The sequence below is a fragment of the Cetorhinus maximus genome, chromosome 18, assembly GCF_964194155.1.
Source record: "Cetorhinus maximus chromosome 18, sCetMax3.hap1.1, whole genome shotgun sequence".
Classification (NCBI taxonomy): Eukaryota; Metazoa; Chordata; class Chondrichthyes; order Lamniformes; family Cetorhinidae; genus Cetorhinus; species Cetorhinus maximus.
Genome location: NC_135896.1, coordinates 4,567,588 through 4,585,683, shown reverse-complemented (window position 1 = coordinate 4,585,683; position 18,096 = coordinate 4,567,588). Strand labels below are relative to the sequence as shown.

At 43.8% G+C, this 18,096-nt stretch overlaps 1 protein-coding gene and 1 non-coding gene across 2 annotated transcripts in view; one reads left to right on the top strand and one right to left on the bottom strand.

Moving 5' to 3' along the window:
• Positions 1-18,096, top strand: part of LOC144693548 (uncharacterized) — a 120,080-nt gene that overhangs the window by 84,998 nt on the left and 16,986 nt on the right. The window contains exons 12-15 of the mRNA XM_078563392.1: positions 4,474-4,688; positions 8,974-9,231; positions 11,922-11,997; positions 15,717-15,827. Coding sequence (XP_078419518.1) covers positions 4,474-4,688; positions 8,974-9,231; positions 11,922-11,997; positions 15,717-15,827 — 660 coding nt within the window. The remainder of the gene's footprint in view (positions 1-4,473; positions 4,689-8,973; positions 9,232-11,921; positions 11,998-15,716; positions 15,828-18,096) is intronic.
• Positions 11,542-11,645, bottom strand: LOC144693589 (U6 spliceosomal RNA). The gene has a single exon (XR_013579572.1). It is a non-coding gene; the product is annotated as a U6 spliceosomal RNA (small nuclear RNA).

Here is an 18,096-nt window from a genome sequence, read left to right as displayed (position 1 = left end):
AAGTCGTGCGACAAGTAACTCACCTCCTGACTCCCCAAAGCCTGTCCACCATCTACAAGGCACAAGTCAGGAGTGTGATGGAATACTCCCCACTTGCCTGGATGAGTGCAGCTCCCACAACACTCAAGAAGTTTGACACCATCCAGGACAAAGCAGCCTGCTTGATTGGCACCACATCCACAAACATTCACTCCCTCCACCACTGACACACAGTAGCAGCAGTGTGTACCATCTACAATATACATTGCAGGAATTCACCAAGGTTCCTTCGACAGCACTTTCCAAACCCACGACCACTACCATCCAGAAGGACAAGGGCAGCAGATAGATGGGAACACCACCAACTAGAAGTTTCCCTCCTAGTCACTCACCACCCTGACTTGGAAATATATTGCCGTTCCTTCACTGTCGCTGGGTCAAAATCCTGAAACTCCCTTCCTAACAGGACTATGAGTGTACCTACACCACTTGGACTGCAGCGGTTCAAGAAGGCAGCTCACCACCACCTTCTCAAGTGCAACTAGGGATGGGGAATAAAAGCTAGCCCCGCCAGCGAAGCCCACATCCTGTGAATGAATGTAAAAAAAAAACATGCAGCTGGTGAGCTGCGCTTAGCTCAGGACTTAGAGGTTTGTTTGCCAACCTTGCTTCAGGTGGTCATCACGCCAGGCATCACAGGCGGTACATCACTTTTCGGGGAGCACACGGGCAGGTCTCTACCTACCAGACCAGCCGTAAAATGGGAGTGGCTTTTCAACTGCTGCAGGGCTATGGCATGCTTGGGGAAGGGGGAGGATAACCTCAGACAAGGGCGAAGGCTGTAACAGGGAAGGGGGGTATCTCAGGGTGTGTGTGGGGGCACATGTTGATCTGTGAAAGTGGCCTCAATATGTTGAGGGCTGATGAGGCAGTCTCCAGAGGAGATGAGGCCAGATGGAGATGTGAATGGTGATCACCTTTGAGCTGGCAGTGAGTGAGATGCCAGTGAATGTGTGATGGCCTTGTGCGTGTGTGAATTCAGAGTGATAAGATGGTTGCCTTACCTTGGTGGCATGGATGAGATTATTCATCCTCTTGCTGCACTGGATGGCCAACCTCTGTTCTGCAGTGTTGTCACTGACCACCACTGCCCTGCTTTCCAAGCCAGAGCAGTAGGATTGCTGGACCTTCTGCGGCCAGAGTTGGGGTGGAGGACATCACAGTGGGCCTCCAAAAGGCATTCCAGTGATGGTTCACTGAATTCTTCTTGGCTTTCAGGGCCATGTGTTCACTGGAGCAGTCCTGAGCTGCAAGCACTGAGCTGCTGCAGTTTAGATATGGCACCCAGAGTGAGGAAATGGGGAGGTATTGGTGTGGCGAGCAATTCAGAGACCGTTCGCCAGCGAGACGGCATGTTTCCTGTGGCTGCATAATTAATGAAGCAGGAAGCAGACAATATGCACAAAAGCCCGCCATTGCGGCTGGTGGGTAAAGCATCATTTTACATACCCGCTACTGCACTTAGTGCAAATCTGGGATGATTCCACCCTGTATTCTAATATCCAAGTTTTATATATAGCAAAACAGTAGTAGTCCAGTGCACTGAACCTTGGGGAACATCATTGTCTCCCATCCTCCAATCTGAAAAACAACTATCACTGTTTTCTGTCCTTAAACCAATTTTTTATCCAAGCTGACACCAATCCTCCCATTCCATGAAGTTCAATTTTGTTAACCAGCCTTTCATGCAGTACTTTGCAAAATACTTTCTTAAAATCCATGTAGACAACATCCAGTGCTTTCCCTTCACCCCTTCTCTGTTACCTCACCAAAAAAAAATCAATCAAGCACAATTTGCCTTTTACTAATCCATACTGGCTCTCCTTAATTAACTCAAACCTCTCCATGTGCCTGTTGATTTTTCCCCCTGATTATTGTTTCTAAAACCTTATCCACAACAGGTGTTACAAGCAATGTCCTTACACACTTTCTGGATAAGGATGTCACACTTGTCACTCTGGAATCCTTTGCATCTCCTCTGTATGTAGGGAAGAGTGGAATAATATGCCAAACCCTTCGGCTATTTCCTCCTTCTTCTTTAGCAACCTGGAATGCGAGCCATCCAAACCAGATGACTTATCCACTATAAGCATAAACCTTTCCAGTACCATCTTCCCATCAATTTTCAACTCATCCATTACCTCCACCTCTCCCAATATCTTGTAAACACCCTCTTGTTCAGTAAAAACTAATACGAAGTAGTTTAATTTATGGTTCATGTTGATATTTTAGAGGTAATTTTTAGTTTTGGGAAGATTGTAGTTGTAAAGGTAAGGTAAGTAAAATGCTGGGCTTTAGAGATTGCCAAAACACCTCAAGAAATTGCAGGTCAAAAGCTGACCCATGTTTGTTCAATCAAGTCAGAATAGAAGAGTTAGAAAACAGGAGGTGGGATTACTTAGCTGAGGAGATGGAGATATGATGTCTGCAACCCTTGCTGTGATGGCAGTCCATAGAGATATTTTGTTTTGGGCGCTAGAGTTAAATTAGTTTAAAAGCATTCAGTAAACCCTAAAAGGTTGTAAAACCCATTTACTTCATCAGATAAAGAAGAAATTGTAAATGAGCGATAATTAATCTAAAGGTCAGTTTGAGGACAGCCTACCATGCTACATTGTCATGGATATGCGTGGAGCTTAGAGAGGTTCTCTGATTTCAATTTCAAGGTGCTTGCTAAGAGAGCTAGTTGCAGTTAGGACCTTGTATTGTTTGCAGCACGCAGAGAAGATAGTCAAAGTAAATGATAGCTAAATAGTCCTGCACTGTAAACAGAGTAAAGAACTAACATTGTCATTGACTGTGTAGATTGCAGGTGAGGTTCAATCTCAGTTTGAATTTTGTGAAGGAACAGAAGCTGGAAGATTACCTAGTTTGAAACTAGGGAGAGAATCTACAATGGTCCCCACAGCCTTATGGCAAAGAAAGCTACAAGCAGATTAGCTTGGAAGTTTTAGAAAAGTAACCAGAACAAGAATCTGAGGCATCCACAGTGAAGAGATGGTAAATTAAAGTTTTACCTATGAGAATAGCTGGAGCTGAGGAGAAATCTCCAGCGGACTGTGGTATACTTATGGGTGATTCCTACAGAAGTGAATAACTTTAAGATTGATGTGTCTTATAACAGAATTCTTGGGGGAAGTAAGAAGTAAACCTGAATGCATAACAGTTATAAACCATCCTGCTAAGTTATTGGTGCTTGTTTTATTTACTTCTTTTATATATATATATATATATATGATAAAGTTTGAGTTTTGTTAAAAAATCTTGCGGCATAGTTCCAATAGTTAAACCAAGGTGTTCAGATTTCTCTTTGAATGTTAACTGTCCTGAACTGGATTGTAACAGTACTTATTAATTACTCTAGCCTTATCCTGTGTTTCTAAGCATATATCACCTTGTTTGTCCTTAATAGGCCCCTTACTATTTACATGCTTGTAGAGGATCTTTGGGTTCCCTTTTTTGTTAGTTGCCATTCTATTGTCATATTGTCTCTTTGCCAGTCTTACTTTCTTCTTCAGCAATGTTCTCAACTTTTATTGTATTTGGCCTAGTTCTCGCATGAAGAATTCACCTGACATGCTCATAAACCATTTTTGTTTCATCATATTCTCTATCTCCTTTGTTATCCAAGGAGCCCTAGCTTTGGTTCCCCTACCTTTTACCCATGTTGGAATGTACCTATCCTGTCCCTGAAACAACACCTCCTTAAAGTTCACCCATTGTTGCATAACAGTTTTCCCTGTTAATCTTTGCTTCCATTTCACCCTGGCTAGATCCCCTTTCATCCCATTGAAGTTAGCCCTCTTCCAATTTAGAAGTTCTACTGTAGATTATTCCTTACTCTTCTCCATTACTAACTTTCTGATGAACACTCTTACCCAAATGTTCTCCCACATTTAATTGATCCATTTGGCCTGCCTCACTTTCCAGCACCAAATCCAGTTTTGATTAATTTTTAGTTGTACTGAGAACATACTTGTTAAGGAAGTTCTCCTGAACACATTTCAGAAATTCATCCCCCTCCTTATCCTTTACTTTAACATTATCCCAATCGATATTTGGGTAACTAAAGTCCCCTAATATCACCACTCCATAGTTCTTGCCCATTTGATTTCTCTGCAGATTTTCTCTTCTCTCTATCCACCCCCTGCTATTTAAAGACCTATAGAATACCCCCAGTAATGTGATCACCTTTTTTTTTGCTTTCTAAACAAATGGATTCAGGTAAGGTGCTTTATAAACCCAAGTTCTACCTAACTATGAATTTTTCCACCCAACCCTTCTCTTCTTTTTGCCTCCTAATCACTGTCAGCACCTGCCCCTGTAAAATGCTTTGTGGTGCCTATCTCAAAACAAGAAGCTCTGTAGAACAGAGAACTACCAATGTTGGTCAATTGATTTCTCACCCAAAGATCTGCTTTCACTCTTGGGCAGAAAAAAGCACAAGGTTCTAACTTCAGTTTTAATCAACAGAGCTTGCTACAACAGGGAAAGAAACCTCTATCATCAGTTGTTCCCTCATCAGGCCAATTGCTACAGATAGATATTGACATGGATTTCAGAGAGTGGGGCTTCACTGTGAACATTGACTCAACGGGTGTTCCGATGGTGACATCATCTGCGATACCAACACTCACAACAGGGGATCTGTAAGTACAATAATAACCCAGATACTTCAGGAAGCGTGAAAATAGGCTGATTCATGCTCTGATTCTACAATTGTGTGGTTGTTTATATAGCCCTGATTCACTCAGTGACCATCGGCCCAGTGATAGCATTTCCTCTGAGAACCTCCCACTACATCTTGTAAGTCCCTATTCCTGTGTAGGATCTTCTGCCTATCCCTACACCTTCATCTAGCCCTGATGCATTCTATCCATCTAGCCCACCATGTCTAACTCCACAGCTCTCTCTATCCCTGAAATAGCCTATTCCTATGCCTATCTAACCTCACAACTCTCTCTATCCCTGTGCCTAACCCTACACCCACTCTACTCTTGAAACAGTCTATCGCTGTTAGTCTTTGGAATTGTCTTCCACAGAGAGCAGTGAGGACTGGGTCATTGAGTACATTCAAGGCTGAGTTAGACAGAATTTTGATCAACAAAGGCTTATGGAGGGCAGACAGGAAAGTGGAGATAAGGCCACAGTCTGAAATTCCCTGATATTATTGAATGGTAGAGCAGGCTCGAAGGGCCAAATGGTCTACTGCTGCTCCTATTTTTTATGTTCTTATCTCTATCTACCCCGATACACTTTCTCTGTATCTGCACTTCTATAAATCCCTGAATCTAACCCTACACCTCTCCCTAATACTGATGCGCTCCATCCCTATGTCCAAACCTGCACCTGTTTTTGTCCCTGATGCACATTATTTATGTCTAGTTTTACACCTCTCTCTGTCCCTGATCTACTGTATCATTGTGTCTAACCCCACACCTCTATCTATCCCTGAAACATTGATTTGGTCTTGGTTATAGCCCACCTAGGAGAAGGTACTCTGAAGATTAAAACCATAAGACAGTCAAAGGGAAAATGCCTGAGCTCTTCCTAGTCCAATTTTTCTTTTGTTTCACTCATTCATGGGATGAGAGTGTCACTGGCAAGGCCAACATTTATTGGCCATCCCTAATTGCCCTTGTTTAGAGGGCGTTTTAAGAGTCAACCACATTGCCCTGGGCCTGTAGGCCAGACTAGGTAAGGACAGCAGATTTCCTTCCCTAAAGGACATTAGTGAACCAGATGGGTTTTCATGACAATCGGCAATGGTTTCATGGTCATCATCATCAGACGGGGGCATAGTGGTATTGTCACTGACTAGAATTCCAGAGACCCAGGGTAATGCTCTGGGGACCCGGGTTCAAATCCCACCATGACAGTTGGTGAAATTTGAATTCAATAAATAGCTGGAATTAAAAGTCTGTTGATGACCGTGAAACCATTGCTGATTGTTGTTTAAAAAAAAATCCATCTGGTTCACTAACGTCCTTCAGGGAAGGAAATCTGCTGTCCTTACCTGGTCTGGCCTACATGTGACTCCAGACCCAAGAAATATGGTTGACTCTTAAATGCCCTCTGAAGGGCAATTAGGGATGGGCAATAAATGCTGGCTTAGCCAGCGATGCTCACGTGAATGGGATTCCATCCAAATCTTATCTTCCTGTGACCTCTGCAGCTCCAGCTTCACAGGCCAAGGAGGGTGCCGGTGCCACTGCCACACAGCAGGACCCTTAAAACAGGCTGGGGTCCACCAAGGCTCGGCCTTCCAGTGGACACCCGCCAAAGCCGTCACAGTCAGCAAGCTGCCACAGCTCTGCTGTGGATGTCCGGGGAGCACCAAAACGTAGCAGCAGGGTTAGGAAAGTTAGGTAAAAGCAGTTGCACAGCCTGGAAATGGATGTTGATCACTTCCACATACTGTTCACTATTGTCAATAAACTCCTGAAAAAGTCTCCCTGCCTGTGGCTCCTTGTTCTGATGAGCAGTGTTCACACTCAGATGTGAAACCTTTCTGCACAAGATAAAAGGCAGGTGTTTCAGTGCAGGGCATCTTCCCTGTGATCTGTGTAGCCTTCAGACCACAGTGATGATCCAGCCTCACACTCCCTGGAAACATTCCTGATGCCTGCACCTTGGCAGTGATGGTCATTGCTGCCAGAATGTAGCGGGCAGGCGCCACAGAGTTCTCTCATTCTCTATGTATTCTCTCACCACCTTTAAGGTGGGGCTGGCCCCCATCACACCAGCATCTGCGACCAGTGATGCTGTGCACCAGCTCCTGAAAGGCTGAGGTGCTGAAGGCGGACACAGCATCAGATGCGTCTAAACTTTCATGGCTGCATCTCTGAGATGGCCCTGATCAGGAAGCACAAGCCAGACAGGAGTCAGACATCCTCAGATGCTATGTGAAGGTCTATGCAGTGTCGTCAATGCATGTTGTCATCATCCTCCTGCGATCGAGTGACTATCAGGGCTTCCACTGCGTCTGTATGACAGGAGCATTCTCACAGAGGGTATTGGCGCTGTCATAAGCCAGACTGGAGTCAAACATTCACAACTGCAATGTGAAGATCTATGGCCAGTGTTGGCGATGAGATTGTACAACGTGTGCAGTCCAACTGTTCTGTGGTCTAATTAAAGTGGTGCCAGACTCAAAGTCTGTGCCAGGGGGGATGGGGGTAAGTTATGGAGCGCTTGGTGGCTCTTTGATGCCTCTGCGTTTCTTGTGTTGTGGTCACTTTGACAAACACACCACAGGAGGCTCAGTTACAGGTCACGATCATTTATTCGAGCAATTGCAAGGGAAGAACAATCTCAATGCAGCTTGAGATAGCACTCTACTAAATTACAAGTATTCGACATATTTATACATTATTGGTCACGTTCAAGAACAGTTTCCAGATTCCGATCTTGTCAACATAGAGGTTTACATTAAACAGACATCTCTGGTAACAAGTACATGCACTGTATGTCCCTATTTGTTTTCACCCAGGCAGAGACCTTCCCTCCTACCTAAACTAGGACCATCTGTTCTTTCCCTACCTGTTGAAGAGCACACTTAATCTTAGTTGTTATTGCCATCCTCTGACTCCAGTCTGGCTCCCAAGGCCTTTCTATTGTTTGCAGGCCCTAAGGCTGTGCAAGGTTCATCTGGTAACCTTTAACTGCCAATGTGCTTGGAGATTTTAAGTAATTCATTCCCTTTCAATAAGTTCTTATTGTACCCCTTTATTCCCCCTAACACTTGCATTGGGCGGGCAGGCTAGGAGCCCGGCCTCAATTATATCACTGTGGCTGAGCCTGATCTGTCTCAGTTGCAGACGCATGGTCAGTTTATACAGGTGTCCCTAATGCATGGCCACTTCCCTCGCTTACCCTGAACCCCACCTCGATTCCCTGTGTGCAGGATGCAACGCCAGGGCAGCAGTTGACCCCCCCCGCTGACAATGGTCACCTCCAAGGCTGGCCAGCACTTGTCCCCAGACACTCCACTACCACCCCCCCCTCCAGCAGTTGTCTCTGGGGCCAGGCATCAGTTGCCCCTGCCCTTCGGCACCCCTGAGGCCTGTAACAACAGGTGAGTTATGGAGAACGCTGCTGCTCACTCACCTCAGTTCCCCCAAAGTGAAAGCCGCCAACTGCACGCTGCCTGCGTGCTGTTGTGAAACACGTCAGTGTGTTTTCCCGCTGACATGGACAGACGATACGGCGGGGTTCCAAGAGCCTGGTGGGATGGCCTTTTAATTATATGCTGATGTATTACAATTAGCTCCCCACTGACTGATGGCGGGAAATGCCGTTGGCAGGCTGAGCAGACGATCGCGACCTGCCTTCACGCCGTCATGAAGCAGGTCGCACCATATTTTCCATGCATGCCACCTATCACGCCCGCCACCAATGGGCTCAGTAAACAAAATTTTCTTCTCTTCTGGATTTTTTTTTGTCAACTATTTTAAATCTGTGTCATCTGGTAACCAATCCTCTTGTTACTGGCAACAGTTTCACCCTATCTATCAAAACCTCTCAGCATCTTGATTAAATCTCCCCTTCACCTCTTCTGTCAGAAGAACTATCCCAGCTTCTATAATCTTTCCACATTACTGAAACTCTTCATCCCTGGTACCATTCCGGAAAACCTCTGTACCCCTTCCAAGGTCTTTTCTAAATCTGGAACTGGAATTGGATGTACCACTCCAGCTTACGCATAACAAATATTTTATAATGTTTAGCACAACTTCCTTGCTTTCAATACTGAATATTTGCACTTATAGTTTCAAAGTTATATGTTGACCAAACATCCTAAAAAGGAGACATTGAATAAAAAGTGTTTGCATGCACAGTAATTTTAATACTATATTGATTTTGTTGGCTGGTTAGCTATGTCCGAATGTCTTTTAACATATGAGAATCGTAATCGCACTGCTTTGTTTCCAGGTTAATTGAGATCAATGGATTAAGTATGCTGGATTGCTCTATTGAAGAGCTGGAGCAGGCATTTGGTGAAGTGAGCACTGCCCAAATTCTGGTCTTGCGGAGTAGGGGAAAAGAGTGCACCCAGTCAATGGAAGAGGCCTGTTCTTTGGAAAATGCTCTTACAGAGCTGACAAACCTGCAATCAGAGTTCATAGCTGCCACTGTGGAGCTGTCGGCCCTCAGGAATGAGAAGGGTGTGATGTGGGCTGAGATCGAAAAGTAAGTGCTACTTCTTTTGCTTGTGTTTCAAGGCAATTTCATATCCATACAGTTACTACCCCTATAGTCCATGGGCTTCAATTTTGTTTGCATTATCTTCTGCATTAGCCGTCTTTGTTAATTGAAGAACTCAATCAAGTTTGTCAGACTTGTGGGACTTCAATGTCAATCACCATGAATGACTTGGAGATGAAGTCCTGTCTTCACACATAGGATATTCTCCATCATTAGTACCACCATCCTAACTGGGATAGATTTAGAACAGTCTTTTAGCAGCTCAAAACTCAGAATCCATGAGACACTATAAGCCATTATCAGCTGCAGAGTTGTATTCAACCGCAATCTCTAATCTCATGGCTGGACACAACCTCCTACTATTACCATCAAGCCAGGGGATCATCCTGGTTCAATAAGGATTGCGGAGACGTATCAGACGTACCTAAAAATTAGGTATCAACCTAGTGAAGTTAAACAATGGAAGCAGCATGTGATAGGCAGAGCTAAGCTATCCCACAACTAACAGATCAGATCAAAGCTCTGCAGTCCAGCCACATCCAGTCATGAATTGTGGTGGACAGCTAAACAACTAACCAGAAGATGAAGCTCTATAAACATCCCCATCCTCAATGATGAGGGAGCTTAGAATCTCAGTTCAAAAGATAAGGCTGTTGTTTTTGCAACCAGAGTGCCAACTGGATGATCACCCTCAGCCTCCTACAAGGTTCCCAGCATCATAGATGCCAGTCTTCAGCAAACTGGATTCACTCCACATGATATCAAGAAACGGGTGAAGGCGCTGGATACAGCTGACTGTTGTACTAAAGCCCTGCAGTCTAGAACTGGCTGCATCCTTAACCAACCTGTTTCAGTACAGGCATCTACCCAACAATGAGGAAAGGTTCCCAGGTGCATCCTGTCCACATAACCCTACCCGAGCCAGCCAATTGCTGCCCTGTCAATTTCCTCTCAATCATCAGCAAAGTTATAAAAGGTGTCACTGACAGTGCTACCAAGCAGCACTTACTCACCAATGACCTACTCACTGATGTTGATTTTGGATTCTGCCAGGATCACCTGACTCCGAACCTCATTACAGCCTTGGTTCAAACGTGGATAAAATCATAAGATTATAAGAAATAGGAGGAGGAGTAGGCTATTCAGCCCCTCAAACCTGCTCCGCCATTCAATAAAATCATGGCTGATCTGATTGTTGCCTTAACTCCACTTTTCCTGCCTGCTCCCATAATTCTTGACTCCCTTTTAGATCAAAAATCTGTCCAACTCGGCCTTGAGTATATTCAATGTCCCAGCCTCCACTGCTTTCTGTGGAAGAGAATTCCAAAGACCAACGACCTTCTGAGAAACAGAAATTTCTCCTCCTTTCCATCGTAAATGGGAGAGCCCTTATTTTTAAACAATTCCCCCATGAGAGGGAGCATCCTCTCAGCATCAAGCCACCTCAGAATCTTATATATTTCAATAAGATCACATTTCATTATTCTAAACTCCAATAAACACAGGCCAACTTGTTAAATCTTTCCTCATAAGACATTCCTTTCACCCCAGGAATCAACCTAGTGAACCTTCTCTGAACTGCTTCCAAAGAGCTGAATTTCAGAGTGAGGTGAGTGTGTCTGACCCTGATATCAAGGCAGCATTTGACCAAGTGTGACACCAAGGAGCCCCATTAAAATTGAAGTCAATGGGAATCTGGAAGAAATCACTCCACTGGCTGGAGTCATACCTAGGAAGATGTTTGTGGTTGTTGGAGGCTGAACATCTCAGTCCTAGGACATTTCTGCATGTGTTCCTCGGGATAGTATTATAAGTCCCACACCAGCTGCTTCATCAATTACTTTACTTCACCATAAGGTCAGAAGCTTGACGTTCAGTGATGCAGCCAGGCCTGGACAACATTCAGGAATGCCGGTGGCTTTGCTATATTGTTCTCAAACACTTGAAAGTGATTTACATGTGTGCAAGATACATGTCCCAATTGGGACATTTTTTGGGATGCAATATATTAATCTGTAAATTCTGTACAGTTCACACTGCACATTGCATAAAAGAACTGATTAGGAGCCAGTAATTTGCTCCCAAGGTTCTGCTGGCATTCAAAATCCATGTAAACTCCACCGACATGACCTACAATATCCATACAGTCTCAAGAGTATGTATTATTAACTTCTAACTTTTAAACTAACTGTCAGACATCTCTCCCTTTAATTGGTAGGATTTGGCCTCTTGACTCCCCAGTTTTTAGTCTAGTACCAAAGCTACTTTACCCTTATTTCCTCTTGGATCCCCTTCTGTTTTTTTTAGCGCTTCACGAATTTGCCTGTCATCCTTGCACAGGGGCCATGCTAACCTTCTCTGTATCATTCCAATTTTAGTATATGTGCTGCCTAACGAACAGAAACGAAAAGCCACAAGTATTTTGGACTATGGATGCCCTGAAGTTCATCTTTGGTTATGAAACCACCCCCATGATTAATTCATGTCTTATTGACATTATGACTCAGAGTTGAACTCTCTATTCAGATGATTCCAGTCAATAAGTTTTATCCCAAATAGGCCATGACACAGTTAGTGCACTGCACTGCCAAATTACCCGCATCAAACCAGTTTTGAATTATAAACTATATTATATACTACCGCTCTAATCACTGATATTTTCTTCTTTTCTACAGACTTCGAGCAAGAGAATCCCTCCTCCTGCAGGAGAATAAACGGGTTCTTCAATCAGCTGACTCTCTCAAACAGCTGGTCAGTGAGCAGCTTTAGTTTGGGAAAGAATTGGTATCACATGGTGCACTTTGTACATCTGGTTCCCATATCCTGTTGGTTTCAACATGCCCTTTCGAAACTGACTTTTTTTAAGCATTGACACTTTCTATTTTGCACCTTTGTGGTCCCTCCATTATTATGAATTACTTCCAGAGGTAATTTCCTGAGTACAGGCTGGTGACATGGAACTGTGCTCTCCATCAATATTAGAAATGATTTCCTGGATTTCATTATTACACCCTATTATGTTTCATGTACTGGCCCTGAGTCTATGTTCCTAACTTGCCATTAAGTTGGCACAAACTTTCGTTGGGATTTTGTTGTTGTTGTTGACCCAGTGGGTTTTAGGATATGGAATTTTTTACCACAAATTAATGCTGAACCAATTGCAACACATGATAGAGAAATGGATGAGCATATCCTCATATAAGAGGATTATGAATGAGAAAGGCCAAATTGCCTCCTCTATATTAAAATATTATGTGTACAATGGCTTAATTTGTGCACAACCATATGAAGTTGCTGGATACAGCACCAGCACTTTGTCTTCATCCAAACCTCATGTATTAATAAACTCTGCCACTCTATTACAAGCTAAAGGCTGATGCAAATTGCAAAATAATTTTGCAATTGGTATGCTGTGCATACTTGCAAATTCTGGAGTTTGGTCCCAGTAACTCATCCAAGTGTCATACTTCATAAGCATCTACCAGTTACTTGATTGTGGGCCCACCTCAGCCAAGTCTAATCGTAGCCTCATCCATTGCCCAAGCACTCCCTTCCAGAGAAGAGAGGTACTGCAGCAATCAGACGCAGGAACATTGATTATTCTTCAACACCCACCTGATTCCAGGACCAGGAGGCTTAATTGTGTGTCCACTGGTGTTACATCTGCTGACTCTGCGTTAATTGGACATTGAATCTGACCTCTTCCTACCTTCAGCTGACTAGGCCCTCTGGTTTGGAAGTCCCTCCCTAAATCTCATCATCTTTCTCTCTCCATGTTTAGAAGCTACCTCATTGACCAAGTTTTTTCTCACCTGTCCTAAAGTTTTCTTCTTTGGCCAGGTATTAATATTTGTCTGAGTAGACTCTTGTGAAGTGCTTTAAGTTGTTTTATTATGGTAAAGCCATTATATAAATGCAAGCTATTATTGTTGGTCTATGCAGCTATATAAATGTTAGTCTTTTTATACTTCCTGGTTCAGCAACATCTCAATTTTAAAATTCTCATCCCTGTTTTCAAATTCTTCCATGGCCTCACCCCTCCATATCTTTGTTATCTCCTTCAGCCCTACAGCCCTCTAAAATATTGGCCTAGATTTAATGGAGTTGTTAATATTCTGTGCCTCATCCAAAATGGGACTGGGACCCTGGATCTAGAAGTCCTGTCCCCATTTCTGACAAATCCAATTTTCGCCAGTAGGGAAAAGGGGACAGGATGTGATTCATGCACGGCAGGATCCTGAACCCAGCAGGACCATTTGAACTGAGTTCATACAAACCACATTTTCACTGGATCGAGGTCCATTTCCCACAGTGTGTGACTTTGGATTTTTAAGAGGAGACATGAATGTTCTGTGGAACTGTCAAGTTACTTAAATCCCCTGACATTTAAATTTTCAAAATAAAAACTAGCCTGCTGTGTCTGAGTTGAAAAGAAATGGGCAGAATTTTCTCTTCAGCACACAGGGTGAGCCCTGCACGCTGACACGTAAAATAACATGCAGTGACGTCGGGCGTGTGTCCTGACATCACCGTGCATCATTTCAATCTTTTGTTCAGAGCACGCACACCTGAGTCGGCTGCGCGCCTGCCGAACTGTCAAAGGCTTGCTAAGGCCATTAATGAACCAAAATAGGCAATTGACAGGGCTGCCCATCCAACCTTAAGGTTGGTGGGCAGGCGAAGAGCCCAAGCGACCTTCGCGTTTTCCATGAAACCTCATCCACGGGTGGATGAGGTTTCATGAAGGTTTTATTAAATAAATAAATAAATATTTGACAATTCATAAACATATCCCAGCTCATGTGAGGGGATATGTCTGAACAATTTTGTTCTTTTTTTCAAACTTTAAAACTGAACATAATCTCCCTGAGGCAGCTTTATGCCCAGGGAGATTTCTGCCCGCGAAAAAGCGCAGGCCCCAATTCTTCCTCCCCCACTCGCCCACACAAGTAGCGCTGAGTGCTACCAGGCGCGCATCACACTGGGCGGGCCTTAATTGGCCCGCCCACGTAAAATGATAGTGCGCAGCTGATCGCGGGTGGCAATTGGCTCCACGCCCGCCCGCGCCTGTTCCTGACCAGGCCACCCAACACGCAGAAGATTCTGCCCATAGCATTTTTAGTTTCAATAGCTATTTGTCACATAAGCCTGAGGATTGTTATTATAATATTAATACTCGTTGACTGCTTCCATAACCTATCATCACAGTCGGGGGCTGTAAGTTCACAGTTTGAATGACAACTCCAAGAGGTTAGTAAGGGATTAGCTGTCTTTGTTGTGGGCTTATGAATACAAATGTTTGTTTTTATATGGGATTATGTACGTGAGGGAATGTAAATGTATTGAATGGGTTTTAATCAATGAGAGTTCTTTTAATATATATAATGAAGCCTGTAATAGATACTTAGAACTTCATTTCATCTCAGCATGGCTCCTGAGGACTGTCCATGGTGGATGGTGTGTTGGTGTGGAGAGTATAAGGGCTATGGGGGTGAGTGGGGTGTCATGTATTGGCATGAGCTGGGATTAAGTTGACATAGGGGCTATAAGGGGGCATTGAGATGAGTGAGGAGATCATGAGTTGGCACTAAGTTGATATAAGGACTATAGGGCCCATGGGGATGAATGGAGGAATAGATTGGTATGGAGGGTATGAGGGGCCATGGGGGGACGGGTAGAAGGGCATGGGTTGGAATGGAGGGTATGAGGGGCCATTGGGAGTGGTGAGGGGCATGCATTCAGATGCATTGGCATGGATGCGGTATAGGGAGTGAGTGGAGGAATGAGGGGGTGTAGGAATGAGAGGCTTAGAGGGCCTAATTTTTAACCACACAACTGGGCGAAGTCTCAGAGCACCGAGACAGGCCTTTTAAACAGCCTGCCTTGACATTGAACAGTCCCTGTGGCTACCTCAGAACTGTTCCTGGGGACAGTGGGCCTGACTCCGTCATGTACCTGCCCCCCCACCCCCGTGGCCTTGTCCCCCCTCCCCCCACAGAACAAAGACCCTGTTATTCAGGGCATTTTTTTATGAGGCGGGTGCAATGAACTATGAAACCTCCCAACTCTGAACACCTGTCTCAGGAGCAAAAATCTGAGCTATTGTCTCTCCTCTGACACTGAATCCTTGCACGTTACCTTCAGGTGACAAGGCCTTAATTTCTGGAGTTCCTTTCCTAAACCTCTCTGATGCTTTTCCTCTCTTTTCTCTTTTAAGATATTCCTTAAAAACTAACTCTTAGATTAAGACTTTGGTCATCTGCCTGTATATCTCTTTTTGTGGCTTAGTGTCAAATTTTATTTGATAATATTCACTTAAAGCTTGACGTGTGTAAATTGTCTGCCATGTTCCCTACATTACAACAGTAACTGCGCTTTATGAAGTATTTCATTGGTTGTAAATCACTTGCTGACATTCAGATTTCATGGAAAATGCTTTATAAATGCAAGTTCTTCCCTTTTTTTTCAAGCTGGAGAGATCAGAATACCGATGGATGTTCTTGAAAGAACAGCTGGAGACAATGAAAGGAGCATTTCAACTGGAGAAAAGAAAGCTTGATACAGTAGAGGCAAAGCTGAAAGTAAGTAACATGCAACACCAAGAGGAAAACACCAAGTAGTCTGACACTGTTGTACTCCACTGTCAAATACAGCTCATAGCAATCATAAATAAGACACATTCCTTGTGGTCAATTAAATAACTAGCACTGATCATCATTACATTGGAATTCTTGTTAGGATCCACTAGGGACTTTTGTTTCAAGTCTGTAGTGAGAAATTTCAGCAGTAGTGCAGGAAGGATAAGAGAGAAAGAGAATGGGTGAAGAACCTGGCTGGAGACAACAGCATCGGACCTGACTAGAGACCAGATCAAACAGGAGAAATCGAGTGACATCATAGTGACATCACAATCAACAGGAAGCATGGAGAAACAGAAAGAAGCTGGGATGGGTTTAAAAAAATATCAGACTGATAAGGAGACCTGGAACAGCATGGGTTCAGGGAATGGAGATGGCAACCTGGAAGGAGGAAGCAGCGACATGGAACTGCTCTCTTCGCACACCTGATGGACAAGATCACACCTACATCTGTGGTGATCTGGGCCCTGACAGTTGGTGCCTTTCAACATTAACAACAACATCAACTGAGCTAACTGAGTGAAGACTTGGAGTTTGGTAAGAGGGGGAGCTTTAAGCGTTAGTTTTGTTCTTAAATTTTCCTCTTAAAATCTAATCTAGTCTGTAATTAGCAATAACTGGAAAGTACTTTGTAAGCAGGCTAAGCTCTTTCTTTCTTGCAGTTTAGACAGGGTAAACTCACTCTCAGCTATAGGAGCTGAGTAGGTAACTGGCTAACTGGTTGAATCTGGTTACTGTAGCCCTAATTCAGTTTACTATAAATTAAGGGCTGTTTAGTGCAGCCAAGGCAAACGGAGCACAGCTGAGCCATCGGAGTGAAGACTTGGAGTTTGGTGAGAGGGGGAGTTCGGAGAAGGAGGTGTTCGTTTCTTTTTTCTATCTTTTTGCCTCATAGGAATTGGTTCTTGCTCTACTACAGGGAGAGAAGCTAGCTGTTTGGTGAGTATCTGGTTAAGTGGGTAAGTTCTATTCTATCCCTAAGGTTTAAAATAGTATACAAATTGGGGGTAAAGTTAATAAAATATAAAAAAGAAACATAAGTAAGTGATTAATATAATTAAATAATCATTTAAAATACATTAAGGATGACAGGACAGGTGATGTATCAAGGCTGCAGCATGTGGCAGCTACTGGATCACATTGTGATCCAGGGCAAACATGTCTGCAGTGTTTGCGGCATGAGGAACATTGGCTCAGAGTCATTGAGGTGGATGCTGAGCTAAAGACTCTGTGACACATTGGGGAGGGGCAAAGTTACCTGGATGCTTTGTACCAGGAGGCAGTCACGCCACTTAGGATAGGGTCCTCTGATTTGGTCAGTGGTCAGAGACAGGAAGGTGTCACACTGCAAGTGAGGCTGGTAAGGGGACCCAGAGGGCAGGAGTGCAGGAGAGTGAGCCATAGCAATTGTCCAATAGGTTTGAGGTTCTCTCAGGATGCAAGCAGGGGCTGCAGAGTGGATGAGCAAACTGGCCATGACATCATGGTACAGGAAGCCATTCAAGTGGGGGGAGCAAAAAGGAAGGTAGTGGTAGTGGGGGACAGTATAGTGAGGGAGATTGATACTGTTCTCTGTAGCAAAGGGCGAAAGTCCAGATGGCTGTGTTGCCTGCTCGGTGCCAGGGTTCGGGACACCTGCTCAGGCTGGAGAGGAACTTGCTGGTGGAGGGGGAGGATCAGGTTGTCATGGTCCATGTAGGTATCAATAGCATTGGTAGAACTAGGGAAGAGATTCTGCATAGAGAGTATGAGGGGCTAGACACTAAATTGAAAAGAAGAACCTCAAAGGTTATAATCTCTGGATTATAGAGAAGCAGTGGTAGACATTTGAGGGGATATTTCAGAATAGTCCAAATCTTACTACAAAGAAAAATTCTAAAGGGAGGACCCACCATCTGTGGTTAACTAAAGAAGTAAGGGAAAGTGTCTAACTTAAGGAAAAAACATATTACTGCGCAAAGGTGAGTAGCAGGTCTGATGATTGGTCAGAATATAAAGGACAACAGAGAATGACTAAAAGGTTAATCAGGAGAAAGAAATTAGAGTATGAGAGAAAGCTAGCTAGAAATATAAAAACAGATAGAAAGAGTTTCTTCAGGTTTTTAAACATGAAGAGCAGGTTAAGTGAGTGTTGGTCCTCTAGAGAGTAAGAATAGGGAGTTAATAGTAGATAATAAGGAAATAGCGGATGAAATAAGGAAATATTTTGTTT